This window comes from Tenrec ecaudatus, chromosome 7 (assembly GCF_050624435.1).
Source record: "Tenrec ecaudatus isolate mTenEca1 chromosome 7, mTenEca1.hap1, whole genome shotgun sequence".
Lineage (NCBI taxonomy): Eukaryota > Metazoa > Chordata > Mammalia > Afrosoricida > Tenrecidae > Tenrec > Tenrec ecaudatus.
The window spans coordinates 53,943,490-53,962,513 of NC_134536.1; the positions used below are offsets into that span (position 1 = coordinate 53,943,490).

General features: G+C 44.5%; 2 protein-coding genes across 2 annotated transcripts in view; one reads left to right on the forward strand and one right to left on the reverse strand.

Annotated features, from left to right (window-relative positions):
- Positions 1 to 773: 773 nt before the first annotated feature.
- LOC142452737 (translation machinery-associated protein 7-like) lies at positions 774 to 1,124 on the reverse strand. The gene has a single exon (XM_075553954.1). The coding sequence runs from the start codon at positions 1,103 to 1,105 to the stop codon at positions 914 to 916; it is 192 nt and encodes a 63-aa protein (XP_075410069.1). The 5' UTR covers positions 1,106 to 1,124; the 3' UTR covers positions 774 to 913.
- A 6,976-nt stretch (positions 1,125 to 8,100) lies between these two features.
- The window catches only part of GOPC (golgi associated PDZ and coiled-coil motif containing), a 41,056-nt gene continuing 30,132 nt past the window's right edge, over positions 8,101 to 19,024 (forward strand). The window contains exon 1 of the mRNA XM_075554627.1: positions 8,101 to 8,609. Within this exon, the coding sequence (XP_075410742.1) occupies positions 8,322 to 8,609 (288 nt within the window). The 5' untranslated portion in view covers positions 8,101 to 8,321. The remainder of the gene's footprint in view (positions 8,610 to 19,024) is intronic.

Sequence of the window (19,024 nt, forward strand, 5' to 3'; positions counted from 1 at the left end):
TCATGTAAAATGGTGACAGATATTGCTGACTTTCTCCACGCCTCATACAACTGTTTATAATGAGCCAATGCGTTTACTTACTCAATGGCAAAGGCGTTGCTACCAGCCCCACAACAAGGAGGCCTTCTCCATTTATGACTTACATAATGGACGTGGGTGGGCAGAGAAAATCCTGTGTTTCAGAAGTAGGGAGGATAAAAGTAGGAACGTTATTTTTATTTTTACAATTTCTCAAATACGTGGTTGTTTCAAACAGTTGGGGTTATGGATAATTTTCAGCATTGCATGGAAGCCTGGACCATCTCCCTAGAAAAAGTTAACTGGTTTATCATTTCATGAGTCCTCAGACACTGAAAAATCAGGATGGTGTCAGGATGCCAGCATGAGAACCCATAGGTTCGTTATGGGTTTACCTTTAAACCCATAAAGGTGCCTTTACCCTCACCGCCTACCATCACCTATTATCGCAAAGAGTATACAGAACATTTGTTTCTCATGTGCTTGACACAATGGATGGATGGATGGATGGATGCATGGATGGATTGTGATAAGAGTTGTACAAGCCCCCAATAAAATGATTTAAAAAATAAAAAAAACATTTGTTTTTCATAAACATTTAAGTCCTAAGGTCTTGGCTGATAGCTCAAGGTCCCTGGTTCTTACTGAGTCTTCCTTCTCCAAGTCCCATAATCTTCTTTGCTCTCTTCTCTCATTAACTTTATCTGGCCTTCTCTTTTTATTTTCCCTTTATCTTTTTTTTTTTTTTACAAAAGTTTATTCTTAAATGTACAGCAGGCTCCAAGACAACACTTCATTCTAACTATAAGTGGCAACAAAAGTTCTAGTAGGGAATCCAGATGTCTACATAGGAACGGGATCAAGGGCCATCATTGCCTCAGCCACCAAGAACAGCTCACTTTTTGCCAGATTTCTTAATTCCACCTCTGGCCAGGGGCCCCTTCCCCGTGGCCTTCGCCTTTAGCTCCTCCAGTTTCTTTTGTTCTTTCTGTTTCTGCTTGAAAGCCTTCTCTTCTTCGTCCATCTCCTTGTTCTGCTTCTTGGGTTGTTTCAGGGGCTTCTTCTTGCCACCTTCGCGGCCCGACATGGCGTCTGCCGCCCCTTCCCCAGACCTGCCACCGAAAGCGCCCCCTTTATCTTTTATCTCTTTAAATTTCCCCCTTACTTCAGATAATAATCTTATATGTACTTTAATATTTTTTACACAGAAGTGATTTTAAGCTTCTTTAAAATATCCATTAATATTTCTTTTCTTTAAACTAAAAAAATCTGATTCACACTGAACTTACAGAGGAAAACTAATTTTTATGATACAAAGGATCACATTCAATTCCCCTCCTTTTTAAGTACTATCTATCTATCATAAGAGTTAGAAAACACTTACCAAGTTCCTGAAACACAAGAGAATAGAAATCCAGAAAGGGAGGTAATTTAAGTGAAATATAGTAATATGAATGAAAAAGAATCCAGGCCATTTAAAACAAAGAACAAGCAACAAGGGAGGGAGAGATAAAGGGGAGTTGATATCAGAGTTGAAGAAGAAAGTGTTTTAAAATGGATGGTGGCGACAACTGTACAATTATGCTGGTTCTAATTGGATTGTGGATTGGTATAATATCTGTAAGAGCTCCCAAATAAAATGATTAAAAAAGAAAAGAAAAAGCAATAGCACTTTGGTAATTACAACAAATAAAAAATATACTTGATATCTATTCGGTGATTATGTAGGGAAGACAAACAAAGGGAGGAGAGGGAAGAGCAGAAATAAATAGGGGAAAAGAAATTAATTGCCGAGAGACAAACACAGAGAAAGAAAAGATGGAGACCTTGAAACATACTCCCACAAAGGGCAGAGACTCAAAGTTGGGTTGTCATATAGACACATCATGGGCGAGACTCACTGCTACCAAGTCCATGCTGACTCACAGTGACCCTATAAGACAGGGGAGAACTGCCCCTGGAGTTTGCAAGACTGTAACTCTTCACGGGAGTAGAAAGCCGAGTTTTTCTCCATCCACACATAAAGGTTAACTAAAATTCATCATATAATAATGTTCCTGTTTTAAGGTACTTTTAGGACAGTTGCCAAAAGACTTCTAAATAACAACAGCCAAACCCAAAAGAACACTTGTTAGGTACCAGCCACCAAGCTAAGTGCTTGGTGAAAATTAAGTAATTTAATCCTCACATTGATCCTGTAAGAGAGATACAATTACCATCACATTCTTTTTCACAGATAAGGAAACAGACTCGAGAATTGTTAAACAATATCCTCAAATTCACCCTTCTAGGAAATAGTGTTAGAAGTCAGCTTGCCAGTCAGCCAATACCGAGGGCTGACCTTCCCATTACAAGATAGGTATGGTGTATTAGGTACTTAATAATAAAATGCATCAAATTGGGTGGTTTCTGAAAACAGAAATATATTGTCTCAGAGTTCTGCACACTAGGACATTGAATCAACATGCTCTTGAGCCATGATCTCTCCAGAGTCTCCCTTTTGGTCTTTCATAGCTTCTGGTGGCCCCATGAATTCCTTGAATTGTAGCTGCATCTTGTCTAGAAGTCCTTCCATATCGCCCCCTCTTTTATAAGGACATCACTCAGAGTGGATTAGGACCTCATGCTTTCTGATAATATTGTCAAAGACCCCGTTTCCTAAGAAGGGTGCATCCAAAAGCACCACGGTTTAGGTCTTCGGCATGACTTCTGGGAGGACACAGTTCATTCTGTGATACTGGATGAACTTAAGTAGTATCAGCCTTTCTGAGGCCCAGCTCTTTTGGAGAAGAATGAAGCTTTCTACTTCCATAAAGAGTCACAGTCGCAGACACCCACAAGGGCAGATGGGTGGCTGGCTACGAGTTGACATTGAGTAGACGGTGGGGGTTTGCTTTGAGGCCTAGATAGCCCATGTGTAAAATGGAAAACATAAAACGTTCCTCACAGTGTTGTTAATGAGTATCAATTGCATAAGCAAAGGTATTGAAATATTATAATATGTAATATTTAATCAGCAAATGTCACTTCCTGATATTTAGATCGCTTTCCTTTTTCTCCTGGTAGAGTTACTAGCAATTAACATGAAACATGTGCAGCTTTGTACACGGCCTAGTATTAAGTAGAGATCAATACATGATAGTTTCCTTCCTTAATCCCAAGTGGATCTGTTCATTACCAATGACCAGGAAGAGGATGCAGGCTTTGTTCGCCAGAGAACCCAACCAACCTCAGTGTCTGAGACTGTAAATCTTTATGGGAGCAGAAAGACTCATCTTTCTCCTGTACAACAACTGATGGGTTTGAACCTGTGACCTTTTGGTTAGCACCCAAGGTCTAACCTGCAACGTCACCAGGGTTCCTTCTTTTGAAGATCACAGGAACTATTTTTGGTTTAAACTTTCCTGAACTACTTATTCTTAGTATCTGGTGACAGATGGTTATGTTTAAATTATATAAGACTTTAAAAAAAACTCACATAAGCATGATTCATGAAATAATTCTTGGAGGCTTCTGCCAATCCAGTCACAAAGACAATATCATGATTTTATTATCCGTGGGAAAATAAATCCCATAAGTATTAAGACTACAATTCCGAACTCCAGAGGAGGTAGAGAAAGCAATACATGCAGATAGAGCACACCGGCAACAGATGGCAGCACTTGGACATCGAACGAGGGCAGCTTTTTCTTGTCTGCACTTCCAAACTTGAACAACCAGTCTAGGGGGCAGAAGATTACCGGTGTACATAGAGGGCATCTCATAGAGTTTCAAAAGTGACAAGCGCGTAGGGACAGAGCCATCGGGTGGTCATGAAAAAGGACACTCTGAGCGGAGAGTGTGCTAAGACCCGGAGAGTGTGGCTTGTAGTTGGAAGGGTTGTAACAGAAAGTCGGGCTGCGTCCTGCAACCCCGACAACGGAGGCATCTGTCGACATGCAGAGCATGGAACACACTTGAAACGCACTCCAGCCACATCTGCACAATCGAGCCAGATTTTAAAAAAAGAAGAAGAAAGGTATTTTCTAGTGTGTCTGGGCCTTATAAACTGGAGTTATAATAAAAATGAGCACTACCATGACTGTTTGTATAATTTGTACTAGATGTTAATAAAGTTGCATTGGGCTTATTGTTTATTTTCAAGGTTACTGCTTTTGGATGGCTTTGCCGTTTTCACTCAGAATGGTGCTTCCACGCGGATAAAAGGAGCTCTTGATGCTCTCCTGCCTCCTGGGTCAACAGCAAATCTGTTGGGGGGTGGGGGTGGGGGTCGGGGAGGAGATATCTAGATTGGAGCCCTAGCTTCTTCATTTCTTAGCTGTGTGATCTTGCCAAAAGGCTATGTAAACTGGGACTCATCCAGAAAGAAGAATGATATTTCTAACTCACAGAATTTTGTGAAGATCAAAGAAATTAAGTAATTGGCACAATGCCTACCAAATACTTAGTACTTGATAATTGGTGGTTATTATTATTATGGTTCAATGTACGGGCCCCTCTCCAATTTCTAATGATTTCCCTCACCGTCCTGGAAATCCATTTCGTATAGCAATAGTGCCTGGGTACTCAGCAGCTGTAGGAGGGATGTTCATGTGAATATTGCAAAAATACATACAAAGTTCATGTTGGCAGGGTGAGGAGAACATTGCCGCCTTCACTGTATATTGTGTATTAAAATCTGCACGAAGGTGTTCTATTTTAGCTCGAGGCAAGGGGGCCTATGTTTCTTTCTGCTTAAATTAAATTTGCTTGGGTCAAAGGACTTTATTGACGGATGCTAGTTTGCCCTGCAGTTACCAGAGAGCAAAAATACAGCTGTGATTCCTTGCTCTTCATTGGCCTGGGGGAGGGGCACAGGGCCGGTTAGGGACAGTGATTGACTGGAAGCGTCTGTCCTGTGGAGGAGGATGCTTGGAGCCGCATTGGGTAAAGTGCTAGGCTGCTATCTGAAAAGCCAGGGGTTGGAATCCACTAGTGATCCCCTAGGAGAAAGATGTGGTATGCTTCAGAAATGATTACCCACCCACTGCCCTTGAGTTGATGCTCACCAATCTCCTGTGATGCTGCCCAAGACAATGTAATTAACTCCATAGTGGGAACTGCTGTCAGTATTCAATATGCAGTAAAATGATTGGGTGGAATGCAACTCCCTCATTCAGGTAAGGAAAGAATTTTCCTACAGGGTGTGGCCTACTTCCTTTATAAGTATACTCTGTGGGGTGCTTGTTTGCTACCAGCTGGGTGTGGATCCTGAGTCTGGCTCAGCCGCTTCTGATTCTTTGGACTTGAGCCAATGGCCCACACCATATTGCCTGATGATCCTGGAAGCCTTGAGCAGCTTGCCGTCCTGCCTTCCATCTGACCTGTCTGCCTTGGACCCTGCAGCCTCACGCCTGAACTCCTAAGCTTGGAACCATCCACCTCTGCATCAACCAGCCTGTGGTCTTCCAGGTTCGTCAGCTGCTGCTGCTACTCCAGTCAGGGGCAGACTTAGCATCTACTCATGTACTTGGATTGGACTTAGTCACTTCTTCAACTGTGTGAGTGATTTTCTTGATATAAATAAATACACACAAAATATATAAACCATCACTTGTTTTACTTTTCTAGAAAACCCAGCCCAACACAGACCAGTTCTGCTCTTATAGGGTCACTATGAGTTAGAATCAACTCCACAGTAGATTTGGTTTTGATTTTGGTACACAGAAAATTTCTGTATAGTCAGCCAGTGAAAGATTCCCTCAGGCAACATAGCACAGATCGTTCCTCCCAGCCTACTCTAATCAGGCTGGCTTCTCCACTTTCCGGGACGGGGCTACGATTGAAGGGAGAGTTGAGAGAGGGTTGGTAGAATGGCAAAGAGGGCCGCCACTGAGCCTTGCCAGGTGTGTTGCAATCGTCAAATAAGGTCTAGTAATCTCATTAACCCATGAGCCCTGCTTGAGTGAGGTTCATGTCTAGGGTGCATGTGTGCGTGCTTGTGTCCCAGGCAGGGCTCAGCATTCAATGCCCTTATGTTTGTGTCTTCCTTCATAAAGACTTACAAAGTAACACTAAACATACTATTATAATCCATTACCATTTAGTTTCATTTTTCGCAATATTTTTAAGCACCCTTATAGATGTATATTTACACACGTATACACACATACATTGACCCTTGAACAACAGGCTGATAAAAACTGGCCTGTGTCAACATGAATTGTTAGCGTGTACAGATTAAACTCTTAAGAGACTAGACACGATACAAACAATGGGGGAGGAATTTCCTGTTCTTCTTTCACAGCGATCCGTAGGCCTGATCCATTCATCTTGGTATGGTGGGCATCCGCAGCTGCAGACCTCCGTCTATAGTACATATAGAGCTATTCAACGCTTTCTTGTAATGTCGTGACTTTCTCTGCTTCTGGAAGCACCTTCAGCATCACTAGTGGCACTGGGCATCGGCTCCATGGTGGTATCCAAGGATTATAGTGTGGCAGCAATCATGATGAAAACATGGGAGAACAGTGAGAGAACACTTTGCACCGTGACAGGCAATTTACTGGAGGGACAAACCATCCACACAGAAATTATTTGTGTCACGTGTCCTTTAAAAAATATCTGTGTATAAGTGGGCTCATGCAATTAAACCCAGGTTGCTCAAGGGTCAATGATAAATAACCACTTTGTATCCCAATATGTGGTTTTAAAAAGAAGTCGACCTCAGAGTTATACTGGAAGGGAAATACAGCCCTATTTTGAGAATGGCCATTAAAATCGGTATTATTGTTTTGGTGTCACCTCTGAGAATACTAAATAATTGATATTCCTTCCAGACTTCGCACATGTTCACATAGCTGCTTTAGAAACGTATGATCTGTGGTGTAACAATAAGCGCTGAAGCCAGTTCTCGACACATTCATTCTAAGCACCTTATTACCGAATGAAAAAAAAATGTTCTGAAGTTAATACAATCAAGCCGTTGGAACTCGGGGGTGACAACGCTAACATTTGAACCCAGACCTCCCTAACTCTTGGGACAAAAGGGCTTCTATTAACTGAGCCACCCTTGATTACCTTGCAGTTTTAAGGAGTTCCCATCCAGAGTTCGGGGTCACACTGTAGAGGGTGGCTGCGGGCACAGTTCTACCCTGTGCTGTAAGGACACTATGAGCGGGCATCCACCCCACGGCGCTGAGTTGGGCTCTTCCGTAGTTACGTGTTGGGCTGCTAAGTACAAGGTCAGTAGTTGGAACCCACAACTCTACTCTCCTAGAGTTCGTCCCTGGAACCCCCCCACCGGGAGGTTCTCCCCTCTCCTCCAGCGTCGCGATTCGTTGGGATTGCCCAGATGGCAGTTAGTGGGCGAAGGAAGCCTGGAGACGCAGTGAGACCTCCTTGGACTGCTCCCCGCAAGGTCAGCAGTCGCAAACCACCAGCCCCTGCGCTCAGGAGCCAGAGGAGCCGTTCCGCTCCCATAGAGATGGACAGCGTTACAGACCCACAGGGGCCGTTCTGCTCCGTCCTATAGGGTCGCGATGGGTCGGAATGGACTCGATCGTAGTGACCGCGTGATGGATTTCATCGACTTTGTAGCCTACGGCAGGGCAGGCGGGGTTTTCGTTTCACGGAGCAGTGCACCCCCCCACCCCACTGCACAGGAACTGGAAGGAACGAGGTGTCCATCACCCCACCCTAAACAGGAACTGGGACGGCAAATGTAAAACGTGGCCCCTGCGCATGCGCGCGCCGCCCTGCCACGCTGTCCATTCCCGACATCCGGACACTATGGCGGCAACTTTCCCGGACTTTAGAAGGCGTCCGTGCGCCGTAAAGGCGAATGCGTGCAAACTGTCATTGTACACGACGTGGAGGCCTTCTTTCCCCTGGGGGTTCCCAACTTGGAGGCGACGCCTCGTGCCTCTTTCTGGGGAGTCCAACTTAAAGAGTTTGCCAGTTGTCAAGATGGCTGCAGACAGCTGGCCCTGCGCGCAGGCCTTTCATAGGCCAAGGTCGCATCCTCGCCCCGCCCATTCCGTCCCTGCGGTCCCCGTCCCGCCGGGCTCCCTTTTCACGCATGCGCAGCGGGCGCGGGACGGAGGTGGGACGGTCCCTGGTCCTCCTGCTGCCACGGCCGCCGCCGCCTCTGCCTCGCTGCCCGTGTCGCGCCGGGGCTGCGTTGCCGGCGTTGGCCGCGCGCACGAGGGGAGCGCCGGGTGCGACGGAGCGTGCGTGCGGGGGCTCCGCTCGGTGCCAGCCGTGCCCCTCGTGCAGGGTGGGTGGCGGGGGCCCGCAGCTGGCGGGAGGCCCTAGGCGGCGCCATGTCGACGGGTGGCCCGTGCCCGGCGGGGGCCAGTGGGGGCTCTGGGGGCGCCCCCTGCGCCGTGGGGGTCTCCCCGGGCGGGGTGTCCATGTTCCGGTGGCTGGAGGTGCTGGAGAAGGAGTTCGATAAGGCCTTCGTGGATGTGGATCTGCTCCTGGGGGAGATCGACCCGGACCAGGCAGACATCACCTACGAGGGGCGACAGAAGATGACCAGCCTGAGCTCCTGCTTCGCGCAGCTCTGCCATAAAGCCCAGACTGTGTCCCAAATCAACCACAAGCTAGAGGTGAGCGGCGGGCGCCGGCGGGCCCGCATCCCGTCCCTGGCTGCCCGGTGGCGTCAGATCCCATTTAGATGCATCAGTGAAAGAACCCCAGAAAACTGCCCCCCTGGGCCACCTGGGCTAGGGACGGGAATGGAGAGTGAGTGGGTCCCTGTGTGAAGAAAGGAGTTGAGGGAGGTGGGGGAAGAGGGAGGGGCGCCGACCAACGTGTCGGCCTCTGGGGTCCTGCATCCACCTTCCTTATCGCAGCGAGGAAGAAACAGGAACTTATTAGACCGAGGCTCCCTGCACGTATTACGTGCACAAACCTAAGACGAGCTCGAAATTTCTCGGTCAGAAGAGTGCATGCCTTCGCCGTCTTTTGCCATTTGAGATGTTGAGAAAGCAGGTTTTCATCTCACCAGGCAGGTACAACCCTGATGGCTGTCACTGCCCCCGCTCAGCGTCTCTGCTTGCAGAAACAGCGGCTTCTCCCCAGGCATGTACTATGTAGGGGAATTTGATCAGAGCTCTTAGGGAAATTTGGTGGGACACCACGAAGGTAACGTTGTCTTTCTTGCTTTACCACCGCAGTTGGTCCTTAAATTACAGACGGATATAGCATCAGTTGTTCGAAGGGCCTCTAACATTGAGTTTTCTCTATTTGTAGTTTATGTCGCAAAGTCTGGATTTCTCTTTTGAGGCTGGATTTTAAAAATTATTTGATTTATTCTCTAATCTGGACGAGGGTGTGGATGAGTGATGGTGGCCCCTCAACCTCCCTCCCCCACACAAAAAAATAACCCACATCGAAAACTAAAAACCATGCTGAACAGAAGAATGAAATGAGGGGATCAGTAGAGCATTTGGAAATCATGATAGATTACCATTATTAAATAATTTCATGAGAAGCATTTTCTCCTTTGGCAATTTAAATAAGGGTCTGTCATTTAAAAGTAGATAAAAACAGGATAATTAGTCGCAGGCAAAGCTCTTTCAGCATTAGCTTATCTAAGAAATCTTTGCTGCTGCCAGTTATAATACTTGAGACCACCCATTGGATCCCAACCAATATGAATATCCTGTGCGCATCCTCCCTGGGCATAGTGGTCAGCATTTTCCCTCTTTCTTGGGGGGTTAGGGGGGTGGAGTCCCAAGAAAGTATTGCAGTCTCTGATTAACATTGGTTTGCACGTGTTCTGCCCCTTCTCTGATGCAAGGTAAAAAGATGCATTCCTTTTTTTTGAAAGGGTGACCAAGAAAGTGTCGATGTGAAGGTAGTCATCTGGGTCAGTGAAAATACCTTGATTATTTTTTTGACCGGGGACCTTTTTTAGGTGTGCATTTGATGATTTCTAGACACTAGGAGTTTAGCTTTGATCACACACAGCCAGAGTAGCTTTTGTCACACAACAACTTTTAAATCATGGACAGCTACAAGGATCTTCTGTGGATTCGCACATTTTTAAAAAAAATGGCAACAATTGCTTAATTTATTTTTTTAAAAGACTTGCAGAAACATTAACCAGTGATATTCTGAGGTCAGGTTTAAAATCTAATTTTGGAGACAGGCTCATTCTGTGAGTAGGATGTGGTACTCATTTTTTTTTCATCTTTAAACATCTTAGATGAGTATTCAAAGCTGTAATAAATTATGCATGCTCTTTTTCCCCTTAGAAATGATCTATTCTGACTTCAATTTCTGGCTTAGCAGGTGGTGCTAGTTCTCAAAATAAGAAATGCTAGAAGATCGCAGTGTGAGAGTACGTTTTCTCCACATATGAGAACCCTTGGTTTAAAGGTCCTAGAACGTGTGGAGAGAAAGAGATGGACTCCATTTGCATTTCTGAAATTTGTTTCCTTGCATGGTTAGTTATAGTTGGCTTCTGCCTATAGTATTAACCTTAACCAGTTTAGTGAGTGCTGCCGTTTTTATGGACTCAGTTTTGTGCTCCCGAGGCAAGAATGTCCATGGCCTCTCATAATCGATCTGTCGAGTCCACTTGTATAATTCAGGAGCTGCTGTATGTCGTGTTAGCAATCCTCAGAGGCCTAGAGTTTATAGATTTCTGTAACCTTTCCCTAACTTTAGATAGTTCTATTCATTTAAGAAGATGACCAGGGAAACAATATTTGAGGCTGTGTGTAATATGCAGGAAGGCTGGCGGTGCTGTCAGGTAAGCATTGGACTGTTGAACTCCCCGCTGTTCTGGAGGAGAACATTGCAGCTGTCTGCTCCTGGTAAGGCTTACAGCCTCAGAACCCCTTTATTCAACAGCACTGGGCTTGGTTCTGGTATTATTGGATCTAAGGAGCCTTGGGAGCACTGTGGGCTGGGCACTCAGCTGCTAACCGAAAAGTTGGTGGTTCAAAACGATGAGGTAGTCTGCTACTGTAAACATTTATAGTGTGAGGAGCTTCACACAGGATCTGAGTTGGAATGAACTTGAGGGCCGTGGGTTTGATAAATGTATGCCATTTTTCAGTGGTTTTAGAAACAAATGCTTCAAACTATGTTACCACAATAAATATTTTTATATAATACAGATACTTTCAGTATGGGTAATTTATTATATACTGCATATACTAGGGTACAAGCTGACCTGAATATCAGCTGAGGCACCTAATTTTGCCAGCAAAAAATGCATTAAAAATGTGCTTGGCTTATACACAAGTATATAGGGGCGTTAAATTGGTTAAACTTCAGTCAGGAAATTCTTGTTGCCAAAAAATAAACCTTAAATTCCATTTCTAAGTTAAATGTAAATGGCATTCACTTGACTACTACTTTCCATAGTAAAGAATATAGGTGTTGTGAAATGAAATTGCCGGGTCTGGTTCATCTAGCCGTGTCTTTGTAATTCCCACCAAATGGTTGGGTAGGTTCACACAAATAAGATGTACGAGCCACTAGTAGAGGACATTTGTCAGTTTCCATTCTGCTGGGTATATCAGTGAGCCATCTCAGAAGCTGGAAGAGAGGAGTCCCATGACCATCAAGAAAGAACAGCCACCATCAGAGTGCATGTGAGATCTCTGTGAAGTGATGGCGATGACAGAGAGAGATGCAAGAGGCTGCAGCAAGTAGACCATGAGACAGAGCAGAGGAGCATCACTGAGCCCATGAGACTGAGCAGTGGGCTTCTTGGCCCACAGGATGTGTGAGATCAAAATGCATTTGCATAGGGGGCTGGCTTGCACAGTGGGTATTTATCAGCACGAAATCCTGAGCAGGGTAGAGGCCAACGGATCATATGACTGAGAGGCCAAGGACCAGAGCGAGAGATGCCTACAATAACTATCTTAAACATTTCATAACCTGCTGGTTTCTCTAATGCCATATTCTTGAGCATTTTCTGTGAGTTCTGTGTAGCCATTGCAATGAATTCTCCAACCCAGCAGAGTAGAGTGTTGTGGAAGGGATGGTTGATGTTAAAATAGAGTAAAGGAAACAAAATAGGGTAAAGGAAGTTGGGAGGTAGTGGCATGTCTGACCTCTGCCTCATAGGACTCATCCTTGGGCAAAATGTGGAGTTGCAGTCTCTGTCCCACTAGTGAAGCTGAAGGAGGGTGTCTTTAAAGGGAAATGGAAGACAGAAAGTATCAGAATATTTTGCGATGGCATTATTTCAAATTGCTCACAGCTCTCTTATACTCCACACCCGCCATGGTAGACCAGTTGGTAGCAACTGCTAGAGTCTTAATACTGGTCAGCATAGAAATAATTATAGTAGTAACAGCAGTGGTAGGTTTGTCTTGGAATAGAACAAGGGTTAAGAAACAAGTACTTTAGAAAAACTCTCCTCTTTGCATTGAAATACAGTTTTCAGCTGTTTACACTTTGCTAAAACAATGTATCTTACTATCACATTCCCTTTTCTTTAGCGATTGCTACATCTTATTAGTACATCTTATTAAAGTAATTTACTGTTCACCTCCATCAGTGGAGAAACTTTTAACTTTGATCTAGAATCACAGTGATAGTGACCTGATGGTGTACTACCCTTTCCCTGTTTTGCAACTTGAAGGTTTAATGTTAACTCGGTATATATTATTGAGGAGCCCGGTGACACTGTCTGGTAAAATATTGGACTGTTGGTGGCAAGGTTGCTGATTCAAACCTGCCAGCTGCTCTGTGCGAGAAAGTTGGCACTCTATGCTCCATCAAGATTTACAGCGTTGGAATACATCCACGAGGATGCTGTGAGTTGGAATTGATGTGATGGCAGTGGGCGGGTTTGTATGTGGTATTGCGGTCTATTGTTAGGTGCTATATCAGGTACTGGGGATGCAGGGTGAGGACAGACAAAAACAGACATAGGTATTGCTGTTAGGGAGCTTGTATTCCACTGGGAGAATTTGCTGGGGGGGAATAATCACATATGTGAAATAATACTTTAAAGAGAATTTTGAAGAGAGATTAGATTAAGTAATGGGAGCCTCTTTTTGAGGTTCAAAGGAAGCTTGCCCACTGAGCTGGGACATAAAGTGTGAGGAACTTGGATGGTGCATTAGTGGAGCGCTGGGCTGCTCACTGGAAGCTTGGTAGTTCAAACTCCCCTAGCAAGGAGAAAAGCCTGCAATCTGCTCCAGTAAGATGGTTGTTGTTGGGGGTCCTGTTGAGTTGATTCTGATTCAACAGGACAGAGGAGAACCACATTATATAGTTTCTACGGCTGTCAATCTTTCTGGGAGCAAATTGCCAAGCCCTTCCTCTCATGGAGATGTAGGTGTGTTTGAATCACTGGCCTTTTGCTTAATAGACCAGCATTTTAGCCATTGTAGTGCCAGGAATTCTTTCTGTAAAGATTCGTTCTATTAAACTGGCATTCCATGATGCTCACCTTCCAGACACAATAGCTGAAGACAAAGCAGGTGCATAAGCAAATGTAGTGAAGAAAGCTGATGGTGCCTGGCTATCAAAAGATATAACATCTGGGGTCTGAAAGGCTCGAAGATAAACAAGGGGGGCCATCTAGCTCAGAAGTAGCAAAGCCCACATGAAAGAAGCACACCAGCCTGTGTGATCACAAGGTGTCAAAGGGATCAGGTATCAGGCATTATCAGAACAAAAAAATCATATAATTATGAATGAGGGGGAGTGCACAGTGGGGACCCAAAGCCCATCTGTAGGTAACTGGACATCCCCTTACAGAAGGGTCATGGGGAGCAGACAAGCCATTCAGGGTACAGTGTAGCAATGATGAAACATATAACTTTCCTCTAGTTCTTAAATGCTTCCTCCCCACCACTATCATGATCCCAATTCTACCTTACAATCTGCCTAGACCAGAGGATGTACACTGGTATAGATAGGAACTGGAAACACAGGGAATCCAGGATGGATGATCCCCTCACGACCAGTGGTGAGAGTGGCGATACCGGGAGGATGGAGGGAGGGTGGGGTAGAAAGGGGGAACCAATTACAAGGATCTACATATAACCTCCTCCCTGGGGGATAACAACAGAAAAGTGAGTGAAGGGAGATGCTGGACATTGTAAGACATGACAAAACAATAATTTATAAATAACCAATGGTTCATGAGGGAGGGGGGCTGGGACGGAGGGGAAAATGAGCTGATACCAAGGGCTCAAGTAGAAAGCATGTTTTGAGAATGATGATGGCAGCAAATGTACAAATGTGCCTGACACAATGGATGTATGGATGACTCGTGATAAGAGTTGTACAAGCCCCCAATAAAATGATTAAAAAAAAGATTCTAACCTAGAAGAAAACCCTACAAGGAAGTTGGACTCCGTCACATGGGGTCATTGAGAGTCGAATGGGAGTGTCTCTCAACAGTAGTAGAGGGAGCAAGAGGTGGGAAGCGCCTGTGACATGCCAGTGTATAACACAATTGAACCACAAAGGAGTCGTATGTTGTTATGGAGAGCCGAGGGCAAACTGAGATGCTAGCTGTGTTGGAAAGGTAGGTGGAGGCCATACCTGCACAGCTTTCTAGGCTGGGGAATATGCTTGCCTAATGTTGAGAAAGCATCAGTGTGCCTTAAAGCTGATCGTAACCTCAGATAGGGTAAAAATCGTTGACTTGGACGACTCTATGGAGAATGATAACACTGAGTGCAGGAAGCCTGGGACCCGAGATAATGGTGCTGTGGAATCCAATAGTCGAGAAGGAGGAACATACTCAGAAGACAGAACTGAAAAGCTAGGGGTGAGGTGGAATGGAAGGAGGAGGGAATCAGGGTGAGTCCCACGGGTCAGTCTTCGGCACCTGACAGCTTGGCTGAATGAACGGGAGGTGGCAGTAGTAATGATAATGCCAACCTGGCGGAGCAATTGCATACTGATCGGCACTAATTCTCACAGTAGTTCTGTGAGATAGCTTCAGCCTTGTTATTCCTGCCTTACAGCCAATAGGAAAGGTGCCCAAAGGAAATCCATCTTTCAACAAATGCACATTTATGGAAGGTCTGGTGGGGGAGGAAGGACGTAGAAAGAAAACAGGCCAAGAAAGTGCATGTGCCTGAAAGTGTTTTCCTCCTGTTTTTAACTAAGAAGTAAGCTTGGGCTTGTTTGTTCTCGAGTGGAACGCATCTAGTTGAGGGGAAAGTTGAATGCGCTATGGAAAGAGGAGGGTAATAGATACCAGGGTTCTGTGGGAAGGTGAAATCCAAAGTACAGGTTGACAGAAGCACCAAACCGGCTGCTGCAGTGTCGAGTCCAACCCCATGTGTCGCAGTAGAGCTGAACTCCCTAGGACTTCCATGGCTGCAATGTCTTGTAAGTGGATTACCAGGCCTTTCTTCCAGTTCACCTCTGGGTTAATTTGAACCACCAACCTTTGGATGGACAGGTAGATAAGACTCACCTTAATTGAAAGAGAAAGAGAGAGATGATAAGAGTAGGTGAGGGGAGGTTAAGGGGTTTTTTTGTGTAATGACTTTTATTGAAAGTAAAGATTACCTTTGATAATGTGAATGAGCCTCCTTCAATCCGTGGCAGGCCTTAAGAACAGCAACAACAGCAAAAAAGAAAAGTACAGAAAATCTCCCACAAAACCCACCAAAGTTTCCAAAGAGAGAAAGAATTCTGCCTTAAGATTGTAACATGGAAATTGGAGCGAGAGTAGATTGCTGAACCTGGGTGCGCACGAGAGCTTGGAGAGTGTGGGAGCAGTCTGCAGTGGCTATGGAGCAGGGAATAGGCAGGCCAGTAGGCCGCAGAAATCGAAACGCTGCAGGGCAGTGCGGGGGACCTACTTGGAGTTAGTTATCACAACTGCGGTGCAACCAGTTTGCCCTGTTGTGTGACTTTCCCGGGCACATTTACCTGCTCAGAACAGGCGCAGTAAAGCGAGTAATGAATGGGGTCATCCTGTGCTTCGGTAGGAATCAAAGGACTTTGCTGTAGAGCACCAGGCCGTTAATAAAATGAAAACGAGAGCACGGCAAAGAGACGAGGACTAAGGAAGTGGGAATGACAGGATTGATGCAGCGTGAGGAAGAGGGCGGGGTTAGTACGACACCCGTTCCTGTTTGGGAAATACATTGGTTGCAACCTGTAGGGGCTTAGTTCATGTCACCCCTCTCATTCACGTCCACCCCAAACCTCAAGATGTCACCTTACTTGGATATAGGATCTTGGCGGATGAAATTAAAGATAAGGTGACATCATACTGTATTGGGGTGTGTCCAAAAGCCAATGTGAGCACACTGAGAAACTGGAAAGATGAAGATTGAGATAGAGACTGGAGTGATAACATCTACAAGCTAAGGGACACAGAAGATGGCCAGCAGCCTCCATCTGGTGGCTTTCATGAGGAGAGGCACTAGATGTTTCTACTTCAGAACCTCCAGGAGGAACCTCGCCTGCCAACACCTTAACTTTTGGCTTGTCCTCTCCCAAACAGAGAGAGAATAAATTTCTGTTATTTTAAGCAACCCAGTTTGTGGTTCATTGAAGTAGGGAATTCAGAAAAAAGGAGCAGATCAATTGCTTATATGTAAGTTCAGGTTAAAGCTGAAGAAAATTAGAACAAGTCCACAAAAATCAAAGTATGACCTTGAGTCTGTTCCACCTAAACTTCGAGAACATCTCAAGAACAGATTTAATACCTTGAACACTGATGACAGGAGACCTGGTGAGCTATGGGAGGTCATCAAGAACACCATTCATGAAGGAAGCAAAAGGTCCTTAAAAACAACAGGCAAGGAAGAAAAGGTCAAAGTGGATATCAGCTAAAGCAGATGGAGGAAATAATGAAGTCAAAAAATTGAATAGAAAATTTCAAAGGGCAGTTTGAGAAAACAAAGTAAAATGTTATAATGAAATGTGCAAAGATGTAGAGTTAGAAAATCAACAGGGGAGAACACACTCAGCATATCTTAAATGAAAGAATTAAAAAATTCAAGCCTTGAGTTGCAACACTGAAAGATCCTATGGGCAAAATACTGAATGATGCAGAAGAATCAAAAGAAGATGGCAAGAATACAAGTCACCGTGCCAAAACGAAGTAGTCTACATTCAAGCATTTCAAGAGAGCAATGACACTGAGAGAAGTTCAAGCTGCACTGAAAGCATTAGCCAAAAATAAGGTTTCAGGAATTGTTGGAATGTCCATAGAAATGTTTCAACAAGCTAATGAAGTATTGGAAGCATGCACTCGTCTATGCCAAGAAATTTGGGAAGCTGCTACTTGGCCAACTGATGGCAAGAAACTCATATTTGTATTCATTTCAATGAAGGGTAACTCAGCAGAATGCTAAAATTATAAACAATATCATTAATATCATATGCAAGCAAAATTTTGTTGAAACCAACAATGGTTTCAGCAGTATGTTGCTGGGGAGCTACCAGAGGTTCAGGCAACATTCAGAATAAGACCTGGTACAAAGGATATCATTGCTGATGTCAGATGGATCTTGACTGAATGCAGGGAATGCCAGAAGATAGTTACTTGTGCTTTATTGACCATGCTAAGGTATTGGACTGTGTGGGCCTTAACAAACTGTGGGTATAGTTGAGAAGAATGAGAATCCTAGAACACTACATTCTGCTCATGCAGATCCTGTACCTGGTCAAGAAGCAACTGTACAAATGGAACAAGGAAGGGCATACTGCATGGTTTAGGCAAGGTGTGTGTATGTCAGTATTGCTTCATCTCACCATACTTACTCAATCAGCATGCTTAGCAAATAATCAGAGAAGCTGGCTAATATGAAGAAATTGGGGCATCAAGCTTGGAGACAGGCTTATTAACAACCTGTAATGTACAGATGACACAATCTTGCTTGCTGAAAGCCAGGAGGGCTTGAAGCATTTGCTGATGAAGATCAAGGATTGCAGCCTGGATATGGATCACAACTCAGTCCTCAAAACTGGACCAGGAGGTAACATGGTAAAGGGAGACAAGATCGAAGTCGTCAAGGATTCCCGTTTGCTTGCATCCACAATCAGTGCTCATGGAAGCGGCAGTCAAGAGATCAAATGACACATTACATCGGGTAAATCTGCTACATGAGACCTCTTTAGAGTGTTGAAAAGCAAGGATGTTACTTTGAGTACTAAGGTGGTCCTGATTCAAGCCATGGTCTTTTTAGCTGCCTCTATGCATGTGAAATTTGGACATCGAATAAGGAAGCCCAATGAAGAGTCAATGTGTTTGAATGGTAGTGCTGGTGAAGAATATTGAAAATATCAAGGACTGCCAGAAAAACCAACAAATCTTTCTTGGAAGATGTACAGACAGAATGTTCCTTAGAGGAAAGGATGGCAGGACTTCATCTCATGTAATTTGTACATGTTGTCAGGAGAGACCAGTTCCTAGAGATGGGGGACATCATGCTTCAGAAAGTAGAGGGACTTTGGAAAAAAGGAAAACTTTCTTCTTTTTTTTTTTTTTGGATAATAATACCTTTTAATGTTTCACATTGTTCCCCCCCCAGAAGGGAAAACTTTCAACAAAATGGATTGACACAGTGGCTGCATCGAATGCCTCCAACACAAGAACAATTGTGGATCACTCTTAAGTGGGAACTGATCCAGTGACACCTAATAAATTTAGGATATCCTTGAGAAGAATGGGAATCCATCACCAAAAAAGAAAACTCTCAATCTGATTCTGCCACTTTCCTGTCCTTACCTCTCTATTCAGTTCCCTCAAATTCGAACCCTTTAGCATAACCTTTACTACCCAGTGTACCTACCTCATTGTCCTTATTTCCAGATTTCTCTTGTTAGCTGTTTTTGCTTCAATAAGACTACTCTATTTGCAGTTCTCTAAATAGGTCTTACTCACTCATAGCATCTCCACTTTGGAAAAGACGTTTTATGTAATGCACACACCCAATCCCCTTTGTCTGCAGCATCAAACAAACACCCACTCATCTGTCAAGATGTCACATGTATCATCTTCTCTGAGAAGAATTCTCCCCCCAACTACTGTCAGCCTTCCATAAGCAGAAGCTACTTTAAC